Source organism: Sus scrofa, chromosome 14 (assembly GCF_054392235.1).
Source record: "Sus scrofa isolate SSC_HxYL_T2T_F1_AM1 chromosome 14, Sscrofa_HxYL_maternal_Yorkshire_Landrace_v2.0, whole genome shotgun sequence".
NCBI classification, from domain to species: Eukaryota; Metazoa; Chordata; class Mammalia; order Artiodactyla; family Suidae; genus Sus; species Sus scrofa.
In genome coordinates, this window is record NC_139396.1 from 61,446,106 (window position 1) to 61,461,122 (window position 15,017).

At 50.3% G+C, this 15,017-nt stretch overlaps 1 protein-coding gene across 4 annotated transcripts in view; it reads right to left on the bottom strand.

The window, feature by feature from the left end:
- Positions 1–15,017, bottom strand: part of GCN1 (GCN1 activator of EIF2AK4) — a 66,692-nt gene that overhangs the window by 19,577 nt on the left and 32,098 nt on the right. For 2 of the 4 annotated variants that reach the window (XM_084995515.1, XM_021073134.2), the window contains exons 24-37: positions 14,794–14,992; positions 13,813–13,968; positions 13,174–13,355; positions 11,045–11,125; positions 10,575–10,718; positions 9,243–9,370; positions 8,887–9,076; positions 8,616–8,686; positions 7,812–7,977; positions 7,268–7,462; positions 5,275–5,521; positions 4,742–4,863; positions 4,283–4,397; positions 3,371–3,550 (exon numbers count right to left, since the gene is read on the bottom strand). In XM_084995515.1, coding sequence (XP_084851641.1) covers positions 3,371–3,550; positions 4,283–4,397; positions 4,742–4,863; positions 5,275–5,521; positions 7,268–7,462; positions 7,812–7,977; positions 8,616–8,686; positions 8,887–9,076; positions 9,243–9,370; positions 10,575–10,718; positions 11,045–11,125; positions 13,174–13,355; positions 13,813–13,968; positions 14,794–14,992 — 2,176 coding nt within the window. The remainder of the gene's footprint in view (positions 1–3,370; positions 3,551–4,282; positions 4,398–4,741; positions 4,864–5,274; positions 5,522–7,267; positions 7,463–7,811; positions 7,978–8,615; positions 8,687–8,886; positions 9,077–9,242; positions 9,371–10,574; positions 10,719–11,044; positions 11,126–13,173; positions 13,356–13,812; positions 13,969–14,793; positions 14,993–15,017) is intronic. The other 2 variants (XM_084995517.1, XM_084995516.1) reach the window with 1 other exon arrangement.

Consider the following 15,017-nt stretch of genomic DNA (forward strand, 5'->3'; position numbering starts at 1 on the left):
TGGTAGGGCACCTGTGGCACTAAGCTGCAGCCTCAGCACTAGGCTTCTTTGCAAGAGCTCCTTGGGCACCATGCACCTTATCCTGGAAGCACAGTGGCTTTGTGAAAAACTAACTGGAGACACTAAAGGCCCCTGAATCAGTGATGGGACTAAAACACACAATGTTCAGAGGAGCTAAGCCCAGATACAACAAGCTCCCAAAAGTCAGCACTATCAGCCTGCAGAAAGAGTTTCAAAGGGAATACCTGGTTTATCTTTCCCACAAACTCAGGGAATTCAACCACTATAAAGATACAGGCTGGTCAAGAGTTTTAAAAAAACTAATAAAAAAACTAATAACCCGGAGTTCCTGTCATAGCTCAGTGGAAACAAATCCAACTAGTATCCATTAAGATGTAGGTTCAATCTCCGGCCTTGCTCAGTGGGTTAAAGATCTGGCATTGCTGTGAGCTGTGGTGTAGGTCGCAAATTCGGCTTAGATCTGGTGCTGCTGTGGCTGTGGCACAGGCCGTCAGCTATAGCTCCAATTCAACCCCTTGCCTGGGAAATTCCATATGCTGCAGGTGCAGCCCTAAAAACAAACCAACAAACTAATAACCCAATTTTTTTTTTTTTTTCTTTTTTTAGGGCCGCACCCACGGCATATGGAAGCTCCCAGGCTAGGGGTCGAATCAGAGCTATAGCTGCCAGCCTACACCACAGCAACGCAGGATCCAAGCTTTGCCTGTTACTTACACCACAGCTCAGAGCAATGCTGGATCCTTAACCCACTGAGTGAGACCAGGGATCAAACCCACTCCCTCACAGATACTAGTTGGGTTCGTTGATGCTTAGCCACAACGGGAACTCCCTAATAACCCAATTTAAAAATGGACAAAGGATTTGAATAGATAGTTCTCCAAAGAACACCTGCAAATGAAAAATAAGCACATGAAAAGATGTTCCACATCATTAGTCATTAGGGAAATGTAAATCAAAACCACAATGAGGGAGTTCCCGTTGTGGCTCAGTGGCAACGAACCTGACTAGTATCCATGCGGATTCGGGTTCAATCCCTGACCTTGCTCAGTGGGTTAAGGATCCAGCATTGCTGGGAGCTGTGGTGTAAGCCGCAGACATGGCTCAGATTTGGCATTGCTGTGGCTGTGGCTGGCAGCTGCAGCTCTAATTAGACCCCTAGCGTGGGAACTTCCAAATGTTGCGGGTATGGCCCTTAAAAACAAACAAACAACACAACACAACAAGATGCCGCTTCACACCCACTAGGATGGCCATAACCATAGAGGCAGACAAAAACAGTGTTGGCAGTTAGGACTTAGATACATTGCTGCTGGGAATGTGAAATGGTAGTCCCTGGGGAAACAGTCTAGCAGTTCCTCAAAAAGGGTATTACCACGTAACCCAGCAGTTCCATTCCTAGGTCTATAACCAAAAGAACTGAAATTATGTCTACCAAAACAAAAAACAACTTTTTACCCTAATGTTCTTAGCACCAGTATTCTTAATAGCCAAAAAGTGGAAACAACCCAAATATCCATCAATTGATGGATAAACAAAATGTGGTATAGTCATACAATGTAATATATTATCCAGTCATAAAAGGGAAGAAGTACTGATACATGTTACAATGTAGATGAAAACATAATGCTAAACCCAAGAAGCTAGACACAAAAGGCCACATACGGCATCATGCCATTTACACAAAGTGTCCAGAATAGGCAAACTGAGAGAAAATAGACCAGTAGTTGTCAGGGGCTATAGGTAGGAGGGGAAATGAGGAGTGAATGCTAGTGGGTAGTGAATGCTAGTTCCTTTCTGGGGTGATGAAAATGCCCCAGAACTGGATAGTGGTGATGCTTACATAATTTCTTTCTTGTTTTTTTTGGTGGGGGGCTGTGCCCATGGCATGTGGAAGTTCCCAGGACAGGGATCAAACCTGCACCATAGCAGTGACCCGAGCCACAGCAGTGACAAGGCCAGATCCTTAACCTACTGAGCCACTAAAGAACTCCCATAATTTTGTGAATATGCTAAAAACCACTAAGTTGTACTTTTTTTTCATTTTTTTTTTACTTTAGGGCCACAGGTGCAGCATATGGAAGTTCCCAGGCTAGGGGTCAAATCGGGGCTACAGCTGCTGGCCTGTGCCACAGCCAGAGCCACGGAAAAGCCAGATCTAAGCCATGTCTGCAACCTACACTACAGCTCACTGCAACACCAAATCCTTAACCCACTGAGCGAGGCCAGGGATGAAATCTGCATCCTCATGGATATCAGTCGGGTTCGTTTCCACTGAGCCACAACGGGCACTCCAAGTTGTACATTTTTAAGAAGTGAATTTTACATTATGCAAACTATAGCTAAAAATAAAATAAAAAAAAAAAGGCTCAGGCTGGATTCCCAAAATGAAGGCATTCATTTGATAGAGATGATGCTGTTTTAGTCCTTAGAAATCCCCAGGGCTGCTGGACCATGTTAAACATCCAAATCTATCTATTCATCCCTTAAAAAACAAAAACAAAACCTCATCATTTGCTGTATGAAAACAAGTCTGGAAATATGCAGGCTGAAACACACTGAATGAACACTGATGCTCTATGCTGAAGCTTAAAACTGAACAATGTGCTGGTCAAGGCAGCTGGCTGGGATCTGTTTCTAGAAATCAATCTTTCCTTAATCACTCAAGGAAAAAAACATACTAAAGAAAGAGTAAGCTCCCTAGAGTTCCCATCGTGGTGCAGTGGAAACAATCCAAGTAGGAACCATGAGGTTGCGGGTTCGATCTCTGGCCTCGTTCAGTAGGTGGAGGATCCGGCGTTGCCGTGAGCTGTGGTGTAGGTCACAGATGCAGCTTGAATCCTGTGTTGCTATGGCTGTGGAGTAGGCTGGCAGCTGTAGCTCCAATTCAGCCCCTAGCCTGGGAACCTCCATATGCCGCACCGGCCCTAAAAAGCCAAAAAAAAAAAAAAAAAAAAAAAGAGTAAGCTCCCTAACCTTCCCTCTATCACAGGTCTCCTGGAATGAGACAGAACAGAAAGATCTGCAAAGACTTTCAATGATGCTGACATGGTCTAGCTGGTCATTTAATTCTGTTGACCTCAAGGCTCTCTTAGATTCAAGCTGCTTCCAGGCCAATGACTGTTTCCCTACCTGTACAGTCAATGACTACTTTAGACCAATAGGAAAACACTCCACTTTCCAAACTACTTTCCACTTATTATTATAGGAAAAGGGCTTCCCCAAATTTAGAGGTCACCTCAATGGAAACATATCTGTCCTTGGAGGACATGTGCTGAGTGGGTGCATGTCCCCTGCGGTGTCCAGGATGGGAGGAGGAGTCAGGGCCAGTGCCCTCATTGGAGAGGCATACCCAGGATCTCTGGGTTCCTGATGACGGAGCCAATCTGCCTGAGCGCCTGCTGTCCTGCCTTCTGCACCTTGACATGGGAGTCGGTGAGCACCTCCGTGAGCTTGGGCACGATGTTGGGCAGGCACGACGACAGCTGCTTGGGAGCACAGTATGCCATCGCCCCAAGCAACTCCACCGACCCTGCAGACAGCAGACACATGCCCAGCATGAAATCACTGAGAACAGGCTGGCAAGTTGCCTGGGCTGGCTGCCCGGACAAGGGATAAGCAGGCTGCCCCTCTGCAGACTGTGCTCTCACAGTCCCAGGAGGAGGGCAAGAGGGTCTGGCTCCAGCCTAACAAGCAAAACGCTCCCAAGGCCTGATGCGCAACGGGAGGCTGGGCGAGAGGCTGGGTGATGTGGGGGAGAAAGGCCAGACCTGGCTTAGTGTGGGCAATGATCCAAGGCCAATTCACTGAATTTCTCTGGCCGCAGTCCCCTCATCCACAAATGAGGAGACTGATTAAGACTGTGATTGTTCAAGATGTAGGGCAAAGTCTAAAGGATGGAGGAGGAAGCCAAGTGGGAGGTTCCTCTCCAAACCAGAGCAGCTCTGTTTTGCATATTAGGATTCCAGATAAGATATTTTTTTAAAAGGGTTTCAAGGAAGAAAAGGCTTTAAAACCACAGACCTCAATGGCCACAGATTAGCTTTGAAGCTCAGGGACTTCCTGACCTACTGTGGCTCCTATCAGAGGCCTGTTCTTTGCATGAAAGCATACAAACTACTAAGGGACTGAGCTGCCTCCCTATTGGCCTTGTCACTGGGCTGGGGAGCAGACAGGACAAGAGCTGTGGCTCTGGATCCCTCCCTGTGAGGGCAGTTTTCAGAACAGGACGTTCAGACAGAGACACGGAAGGGAGTGGCCTTACCGGCTTTGGTCCTCCAGGATTCCTCCTCCAGGGCAGCCAATAAGGAAGGAAGCACCAGCTTCACCCCGTGAGCACTCAGGTTGCTCATCACAGCCTTGGCACAGTCATCTGCAGCCTCAAGGGAGGAGAAAAGACATTCAGGGGCCTCCTTGGCCACACAAGGGTCAAGCCTGATGCTAGACCTGATGCTATGACCAAAGCTCACCAGGGGTCTACGGGATAGACCCTGTGCCCAGGCCTGCAGAGACAGCTGAGAAGGAGACACGTGGTTTCTCATCTCACAGGGCTTCAGTGCTTCACTAGGAACCAGAGGAGTCCATACCAGTGAACCGTGCCCAAGGTTTGGGCAGAAGGTTCCAGCGGCAGGGCCTCCCACCACCTCAGAAACTCCCTGCCAAGCCTCACACTCAGCACTGGGTCCCGGCTGTCACCTGTTCCCACACCAGCTTCAGGACTTACCTCACGCACATACTGGTTCCCATCCCCGAAGCACAGCAGCAGATGGGGCAGAACGTGAACTACATACGGCTCAAAGAGCTTCCCCAGCATGGTGCAGAGCATCTCGAAGGCAAAGAGGGCCCCTGAAGGGAGGTGGGACAGCTGGGGACAGGATATCCTCTCGGGGTAGCCACAAGACAACCTCCCCACCACCTCCTCACCTCTGGAAACTCTCAGGGCAGCCATGGTACTAAAGTGGCTGCCCTATGAGGGAGCAGCATCCTCTCCCTCCCCTGAGCAGGAAGGAGGTGAGGACAGGGAGCATTAACAGATAGAAAGGCAAAGTCTCTCTCAGTTGAGGGCATGGCTGAGTTAGAGTAAGGAAGCCCCGGCCGCGTCAGCAAGGACGTGATGGACTAGGTTACAGACAGCTGCCCCCTCAGCACACACACAAATGCCAGCCTTCAGCAGGTGAGGAAAGCCCGACTCCCTCCTCTGGCAGCCAGGGAGACCAACCTCTCAAGCTGGGTGGCACCAAGCTTGGGGACACTCACCCTCTCGCCGGCGGAAGTTCTTCTTGTCCTGGATGGCATCAGTCAGGGCAGCCATCATTTCCTGTTGCTTCAGCGAGAGGATGCCCAGGCCCTTTACCAGGCCTGCCAGCCCGTAAGCAGCCCCTTTGCGCTCAGCGTACTTGTCTGACTCCAGCAGCTGCTGCATTAGCCTCTGGATCATCCCTCCGGCATCTTCCTTGATGGCAGGGACAAGGGGGGGCAAGCAGCTGGCCACGGATTCCTGGACCTGTGGAAGAGGCCTGCCAAGTCAGTGCTGCAGCTCAACCACAGCCAGTCCCTGGTGACTGATGCAGCCCTGTGCAGCACTTTGCCACTAGATGTCCCCCAGCCCCAACTTGGCCACTGCATGTCGGACAACACAGGCCGTCAGAGGCAAACGGTGTTACATACTCATGACGCCGCATGCTGTCAGGGTCACACTACACATCTATTAGCCAGGAAAGCAGCAGCTACTACAGTGTTCTTTCTGGTCAGAAGGGAAACCTAGGACTGGGCAGGTGGGATAAAACCTCACGAAGATTATACCCACTCACAGAGAAAAGATCGAGAGAGAAGTGTGCTACTGTGCCTCCTTAAAAACAGAACAAGTCTTGGAGATCCCATCCTGGCTCAGTGGTTAACGAATCCAACTGGGAACCATGAGGTTACAGGTTCGATCCCTGCCCTTGCTCAGTGGGCTAAGGATCCAGCGTTGCTGTGGCTGTGGTGTAGGCCGGCAGCTATAGCTCCGATTCGACCCCTAGCCTGGGAACCTCTATATGCTGCAGGAGCGGCCCTAGAAAAGAAAAAAAAAAAACAACAACAACAGGAGTTCCCGTCATGGCACAGTGGTTAACGAATCCAACTAGGAACCATGAGGTTGCGGGTTCGGTCCCTGCCCTTGCTCAGTGGGTTAACGATCTGGCGTTGCCGTGAGCTGTGGTGTAGGTTGCAGACGCGGCTCGGATCCTGCGCTGCTGTGGCTCTGGCGTAGGCTGGTGGCTACAGCTCCGATTCGACCCCTAGCCTGGGAACCTCCATATGCCACGAGAGCGGCCCGAGAAATGGCAAAAAGACAAAACAACAACAACAACAACAGAAAAAGTCTCTCCGTTCTCAAATCTGTCAGTCACAGGGAAATGTGGCTGGGCCTTACAGGGCCAGGGCCAAATTGAGTGGTCCCAAAAGACACTGTCAACAGCCTTCCAACACCAGCTCATGAAGCCCAACCAGAGCAGTGAGGCAGTGTGTGGCCAGCCACCTGGGTGGGACTTTTGCAGGCTAGGTTCTCTGACAACTGCGGTTTTCAACTGGGCCTGTGAGGACACTCTGGGTGGTCCAAAATGCAAGTCACAGAAAACACATGTAAATGTTTTTCAAAAAAGAGGGGAAAAAAATTATTTGCACAGTGGCTTGGAAGCTACATTAAAAGGCCCCCAAAACATGTAACTAACACAGAGAGTGAATCAGGAAAGCCTAACACAGTGAGAAGGATCTTTTTTTTTTTTTTTTAAACATCCCCAGGACCAGGTTTACACTAATGCAAAAAAAGACTATTAGGGAGCTCCTGCTGTGGCACAATGGGATCAGTGGCATCTTGGAAGTGCAGGGATGAAGGCTGGATCCGTGGCCTGGCACAGTGGGTTAAGGATCTGGAATTGCTGCAGCCTCAGCTTCAGCTGATACTGCAGCTCAGATCTGATCCCTGGCCCAGGAGCTCCATATGCTGTGGGGCAGCCAAAATTGAAAAAAAGAAAAAAGAAAAAAAACTATATTAGTAAATGAGTGGAAAAAATGAAAACAGCTGAAAGACCTACTAGAACACAGTAACAACTCCCCCTCCAGGGGTGTTTCCGATTATAAACCAGGCTGCTCCCTGAGAGATGGGACAATCCCTTACAGACAACTGGGTCTTCTAGACCCTGACACCAACTCTGTGCTAAGCATCCCGCAGCCCATCCATGATCGGGGCCCCAGGCCAGAGGGCAGGCACCTGCTGGGACGGGGTGGAGAGGGCGGCGATGAGCTTGGCAACGATAGGCTTCACTTTGGGGTCGCTCTTGTCCAGGTGCTTGGCTAGAGAGCCCATTAAGACCACCACACTCTGCCGCACAGCATCGTAGCTGGCGTCATTGGGTGCATTCTTCAGGAACTCCTCAAACACAGGCAGCAGTGAGTTGACGTTCTCCTGGAAAGTCAAGCACACCCGGAGCCTCTCGTTAACTGTATAGGCTGTGCCTGGGGATGAAAGTCTCTGCCCAAGGACGAAGCCCAGGTCTGGCTGTGGGACAGGCATCCTGACAAGCCAGCCAGCAGTGCCAGTGAGTTTCCCAATTTTCTGGCAGGACTGCAGCAGACTTGTAGAATTTAACACTTTTTGGGGGTCTTCATGACTTAAGAGAAATATAATTTTCCATGGGGGCTGGTGCCCTGCCAGGATTTCTGGCACTCAGCCTTCTTGTGTCACCACTGTTCAGCTCCATCACCTGCCCTAGCCCAGTCTTCTCCCCACCTTCTCAGCTGGCTGAAATTTTTACCTTCCCGTGTATGTTGAGTGTTGCAAGGGCTGCATCTAACATGCACTTCCGGACATCTGCGTTTCGGTCGTTGAGGGCATCAGGGACAAAAAACTGAAAGAGTGGCTTCACCTGAGAGCTGTCCAAACATTGGGAGAGCTTATTCAGGGCCAAAGCCAAGCCACACCTGAGAAAGAAGGAGGGCATGTGTCAGAGGGGCGAGGGCAAGCCCAGGGCCTTCCCTGCTGGTGGCATCTATCTCAGTATGTCACTGGGAGAATGGGGTTGCCAACGGCAAACACTGCTTCGGGGGGCAGAGCACAGCATGGATCCCACTGCCCCAGTGCTTATGCAATGGTCTGCCCACTGGTCTGGAACAACCCACTTGTAAAATAGAGACCTGCCCTCTTCCCAGAGTTTACCTCTTACAGGGTCACCCTGGGCAAGGACCAGATCTGCCTGTTTCCCCAAATGCAATACCTACCCTCTGCCCCTCAGGGCAGGCTGCAGGAGAGAGGGCTGAAGGAACCAGATACAAAGGCACTCAAAGGCTAAGTGCTACTATTCTTTCAGCTACAGCAGTAGGGAGGTCCCCAGGGGCCTCTAAGGAACCTGAGTCCGCCAGAGGAAAGGAGAAACACGCCCACAGTTGCATGACTGCCCAGGAGGAGCCACAACCTGAACTCAGGACTGATTCAGAGGGTGGTCCACCCTTTCCCTCACTGTTCTATTTATCCCATGCTGCTGCCTCACAGCACCCAGGCCAGCCAGCCTGCCTGCCAGGCCTCAGTGCTGACCAGAACAAGATTCCAACAGCTGTTATACCTGGCTTCCCACTGATCTGGAGGAGATTCTGAGATAATTCGTCCCAAAGCATCCAGCACTGGGGGTGGTCGCTGCAACAGACAAGTTGATCAATGCACTACAGTGCTCTCTCTGGGCAAGCTGGGCAAGCCAGCTACCCAGGTGAGGTGGAAGATCAGGCACAAGCCACCCTAAGCCACAGTGATTTCCAAGACTCCTGTCTGGAGCAGGTCAGAGGCTGAACAGAGTCCAATCCACCATCATAAACTCAGACCGCATCAGGGCTACTCACATAGAGCTTCTCCTGGTAAATATCCATGAGCTTGTCCATGACCTCCGCTGCCTGCCGCTGGTAACGCGCCACTGCTTGGGAGAGGGCTTCGGCCCCAGCTTGCCTCACAGCCGCCTCATGGTAGATGACATCATCGATGAGCAAGGAGCAGAGGTCTGGCTGCAGATCTAGGCCCATGATTGACCAGAGCCTATAGCAGACCAAAGGTGGGGCTGGGCAAACAAGAATCTGCAGCACCAGCCCCACCGACCCTGACCACCTAGCCCTTCTGCCCTCTGTAGGCTGAACACACTGGGTCATTATTTCATGAGGGAAGAGGATGGAGCAGGAAAAAACAGCCTTCCGACAGGTCTCACCTCTCAGCCAGCTTCCGGATCTCCTCTTCCTTGTCAAACTTGACCACCCAGAGCCTCCGCAGAAGGTTTAGGCCATTCTTCTCATCTGTGTCGGGTGCTGGCAACACCATGTGGAGTTCCATCAGCCCCTGAAAGGGGGTGGGATGGTGCCGTGTGAGGCATGACCTTTGGGAACAGCCTCCAACCTACTCCAATGCACCCCCCCCCAAGCTCCTCCATCCAAGAAGGATGTAGCCACCAGCTGCACACGGGTCTCCACAGTTAAATCAATTAAAAATCAAGTCTAAGTTCTTCAGCTGCATCAGCCACATTTCAAGTGCTCAATAGCCACACGCTGGCTGGTGGCTACCCCTTTGGACAGCACAAATATAAATTCCCACCCCTGCAGAAAGTTCCACTGGACAGCGCTGGATAGGGAGTGCCATTAGTCAGTTCACCTCATTAGCTGCTCTGTCTCTTCATGATGGCATGCAGTGGCAGAATCTTTTTTAAGGTAAAATTTTACATTTTAATTCTAAACATGCAAGAGAGACAAATCCTCAGATAAAGGACATTACTTTTTTCAAAGAAATATTTGCCACACTGCCATTGTTTTTTTTTTTGTCTTTTTGTCTTTTGTTGTTGTTGTTGTTGTTGCTATTTCTTGGGCCGCTCCCGCGGCATATGGAGGTTCCCAGGCTAGGGGTTGAATCGGAGCTGTAGCCACCGCCCTACGCCAGAGGCACAGCAACGCAGGATCCGAGCCGCGTCTGCAACCTACACCACAGCTCACGGCAATGCCAGATCGTTAACCCACTGAGCTAGGGCAGGGACCGAACCCGCAACCTCATGGTTCCTAGTCGGATTCGTTAACCACTGCGCCATGACGGGAACTCCTGCCATTGTTTTTGACATTTTACCAAGGACCAGCGAAAGCTGTCACAGAGCAACAGCAGGAGGCTGCAGACAGGCATTAGGGAATCAATGTCTCATACTCCCAGGGGACCTTTTAGTTTGGGGTCCAAAAGCACCAAGAAAAGGCAAATATAAGGTAATGGGTTGAAAAAATGAACCAATCCTGGGAATTATATCTATCTATGAAAGTACCAAGATCCACATTTCATTCTACGAATTAGGTGAAGTCTCCCAAGGTGAAGAAAAAATAGACTGCTCATTTGTTCCAATTCTTGGAATGACCCCAACCCACACCCTGTGACCTCTTCTCTTTGCCTCCAGGACACACTGGTGCAAATGTGCAGCATCGCCCAAATGTGCAGCATCACCCATCGGCTCAAACACCAGCACTGAGCGACAAGGCACGCTGGGCAGCCCTGGGAGGGAGTGGGCACGCACCCGAAGTGCCGTGTCCCGCACACTGGCACAGGGGGACAGCAAGGCACAGAGCAGCACGTCCACTTCCTCCTGCTCTGCAAAGGCACAGCCATCCTCGCCACTGCTGCTGGCACATAGGGTGGTCAGGGTGTCTGAAGCCAGAACCTAAGGAAGACATCGATACACTGGGCTTAGTTCAACCAATTTTTTCCTACCTCAGGGCCAGGCAGGGGAACCAGGCGATAGGCTGAGGGGCCCAGGAGGAATATGAACTGACAACACCCACCCACAGCCCTCCTTGGGCTCTGACCCCAATACCAGGCCAAGGCCAATGGCAAGACCCAAACAAAAGCCCTCACAAGCTGACAACAGGTCAGGCTGGCTCTCAAAAGCAACCCTTCTGCCCAAGGCCAGAAGTGAGGGCTGAGAGAAAGAACCAGGACCTCAGGTCAGGGTCATGAACGGCAAAAGCCTACTGGGAATCAGATCACCTGCAGTCGGGGAGAGGCCGTCCCGATCACCCAAGTCAGAAGTCGCAGCATGGCCACGCGAGGCAGCAACTCTGGGCCGTTCTGAGAGAGAACAGCGGGTAAGTCAAGGTAAGCGTCTGAGGAAGGTCGGTAACCAAGCTGGTGGCACATGAAGCAGCATCCTCTGACCCACAGGGAACATTCTGGGTCATGCTGCTGATTACTGTAGAAACCCTATCAGGTTCACAATGAAATCCACAGGAACCAATCCCAGTCAACCATGATTCTCAGGGACCACAAATAAATAAATTCTTAACCTTGTTTAGAATTCAGAAAATATGAAATACAGGTGGCCCATAAACATGTGAAGAGATACTGAACTTTAAAAGTAAGTAAAGAAACACAAGGAATTCCTGCTGAGGTTCAGTGGGTTAAGAACCCAACTAGTATCTACAAGGATTCTGGTTCAATCCCTGGCCTCGATCAGTGGGTTAAGGATCTACCGTTGCCATGAGCTGTGGTGTAGGTCAAAGCGCGGCTTGGATCTGGCATTACTGCGGCTGTGGTGTAGGCTGGCAGCTGCAGTTCTGATTCAACCCCTAGCCTGGGAACTTCCATATGCCACAGGTGCAGCCCTAAAGAGATAACCAAAAAAAAAAAGAAAAGAAAAAAATACAAAATAAAATGGGATAACATTCTTTCACCCATGATTGGCAAGATTAACACCAGGTTTGAAAAAAAGGGGACGTTTAGTGAGGGGATAGCTCAGAACATGTCACATAACCTAGCAACTCTATGCCCAGGAATCTGTGCTATAGAAGTGCCCACAGTGTGCAAGGGACATATACATACAAGGGGGTACACCACAGTGGTGTTTAAAATACAGAAACATTAGAAACAACCCTAAAATATCAATCAATAAGAGTTCCTACTGTGGTGCAACAGGATCAGTGGCATCTTGGAAGCACTAGATGCAGGTTTGATCCCCGACCAGGCATAGTGGGTTAAGGATCTGGCATTGCCACAGATGCAGCTTAGGTCACAACTGCAACTCGGATCCAATCCCTGGCTCAGGAACTCCATATGCCGCAGGAAGGCAAAAAAAAAAAAAAAAAAAAGAAAAAAAAATCAATTAACAGGTAAAAAAATTAACTAAAACATGGTGCACCCACAACACAGAATCCCATGCAGCCCATAAAATTAGATCCATGTGCCACAGATCATATGGTTCCTGACATGAGAGGGGAACCCAAAATATACAGTCCCATAAAAAAAGCACTATGATCCAGTCTTGCTTTACTGTGTTTGTGAGTGTGCTGCAAATATGCTTAAGAAATGTGCACAAGAGTACAAGAAAAACTGTAGCAATAGCTACCTCTGGGGAATGTCACATTTCTCTTTATACTTTTTTTCTTTTTTTTTTTTTTTTAATCTTTTTTTAGGGCCGCACCCGTGGCATGTGGAGGTTCCCAGGCTAGGGGTCAAATCAGAGCTGTAGCTGCTGGCCTACACCACGGCCACAGCAACGTTGGATTTTTAACCCATTGAGCAAGGCCAGAGATAAAACCTTATGGATGCTAGTCAGATTCATTTCCACTGAGCCACAACAGGAACTCCAGAAAATTTTTTTTTTTTTTTTGGCCACACCCATGGCATGTGGAAGTTCCCAGGCCAGGGATCAAACCCAAACCAAAGCAGTGACCTAAGCCACTTCAGTAATAATGCCAAATCCTTAACCTGCTGCTCCACAAGAGAACTCCATACTTTGGCAAGTTTCTAGAACATAATCTATTAAAAAGAAAACTTGATGAATAAGCTCCAATCTCATAATCATAAGCAAGTCAAAGGAAAATTGATTGGTACTACTGTCTGAGTTAGAAACAAAATACAATAAATTAATACAAAATCCTTCAACTTCTTTGGGCCAGAAACTATCATCACGAAGAGACCCATAAGCTGCAGTGAGGCCTTGACAGCAGCACCAAATAGAACATTTGGGTTCTCGTCACCACTGGCTGCTGCTATAGGTATACACATATGTTCTAGGACACCCCCACCCTGCCAGAATTGTTCATAGGTCAGGAACTGTCAGAAGCCCCTGCCTCCCCCAACCCCTAAAGCTAAGAGGAGAGCCAAGCTCCCTGGCCCACCTCATCCACACGCCCAGGTGGGTTATCAGGTGAGGCCCTTAGCTGGGCATGGATGGTGAGGATCTGAAGAATCTGGGCCATGCGCTCCTCCTCCTCCTCGCTGTTGTGGGGCAATTCAGTCAGCACCATCTTCAGAAACGGGAAGACTAAGGAGAAGGCTGGCGCAGACAAGGGCGCGGCATCTGTGAGAGCAAGAAGCAGATCTTGCAGGCAAGGCGAGGCCCCAAGTACGGATGCCTATGTGTCCATCCTCAGGGTAAGTGGTAGGGTGATGGGGGGATAGAACCTGAAGCACATGGCATCACAAGAGGGACGACAGACAGTAGCCCCATTCTAAGGGCGATCCTGCTCCTACCCCACACACTGCCCGGTTAGAAAGAGAGTTAAAACAGATGAGCTGATTCCAATAACAAGAACTAAACCTTCAATGGGGTCAAAGTGACTCAAAATACCAGGGACTGGACTCAAAGATCATCCATTTGGTTCAACCCCCGTTTTTCAGATGAGGAAATCAAGGCCAGGGAGGGAAGAGATTCACCTGAGGCCATAGCCTCTGGAAGCCCCAGGGGACGCTGCAGCTCACACAATCGCCACAAAGGCCCACATGGCCTCATGGCCTCTGTCCCTCCTGTCCCTTACCTGGCTCACCCTTGCCCACCCTGCTGGTGACAGTGTGGCTGTGCAACAGGGTCACCGCCCTCTTCACGGCCACCGACAGCTCTTCCTGGCACCATGACTTATCCAGGGCACATTCTGGCTTCAGCAGGCGCAGAGTCACGTGGCTCACCAAAGTGCCTGTGTTCAAGACAAGGGACCCAGCTGGGGATGACCCACACGAAGATGCAGAATCTGGCTCAGGTGCAAACCAGGGACCCAGGGCAGAGGCACATCTCTCTGACTTAATCATAATCAATTCTGCTCTGCCTAAGTATCCACAATCTATTTTCTCGTTACAGCACCAAAGAATAGGCAGGCAGGGAGCTATCCTTCAGACACTAAGAAATTAAAAGTGCACTGAAAGGGGGCATGAGCACCTGGGGGTTATTCAGCCAAGTAAAGCTCTGTTCACAAGGTGTTCCTGCCTTCCATGCAACAGCCCAGCCAGCCAGGCAACGCTTTTGGCAGGTTCGTGTGTACTGACTAACTCTAGTCTCACCCATGGGAACATACACTTCAGGTTAGGAAGTTTGTTCAAAGTTGTTAAGTAACCCACAAACCAAGGCCACCACAATTCCCAGCCACCCCACTTGGTCTTTGTTTCTCCACAGCCAACAGAAAGCTAAAAGCCACAAAGATCCCAGATTACCCACATGTGGCTTCTCAGGAGCTGTGGGCCACAGGACCAGCCACATGGAACCAAACAATCCCACTGCCACTGAACTTAAAATTGCTACCAAAAGATCACTGACTAACATCTAAAACTCGGTCCTCAGAGTGAAGGCAGAGCAGACATAAAACAGGAGAGAGGAGGCACTGTATGCACCCAGGGATATGAAGCTTCAAGTGCCAGAGGCTTTGTCCATAGGAACACAAATCAGTGGCCTAGGTCAACACAGGACATCCCTGCCCACCTCCCGTCCTGCCCCAGACCACGCCCACAACCAGCCAATAAGGACTAACCCAAAGCCTTGAGCCTTGGGGGCATGACACAGGCAGCCAAGGACAGGAAAGGGTTCTTGATCCTGGGAGCGGCCAGGGGAGATTTCAGCAAGGGCAGGAAAGAGTCGACCAGGACAGGGATGTACTGGGTCAGGCCAGACGGGTTCTTGGCCAGGATGGTGTCCAGCAGTCCTAGTGCAGCCTCCAGCTCACTGTCCAGCTGCAAGGAGAGTCACCACAGAAGG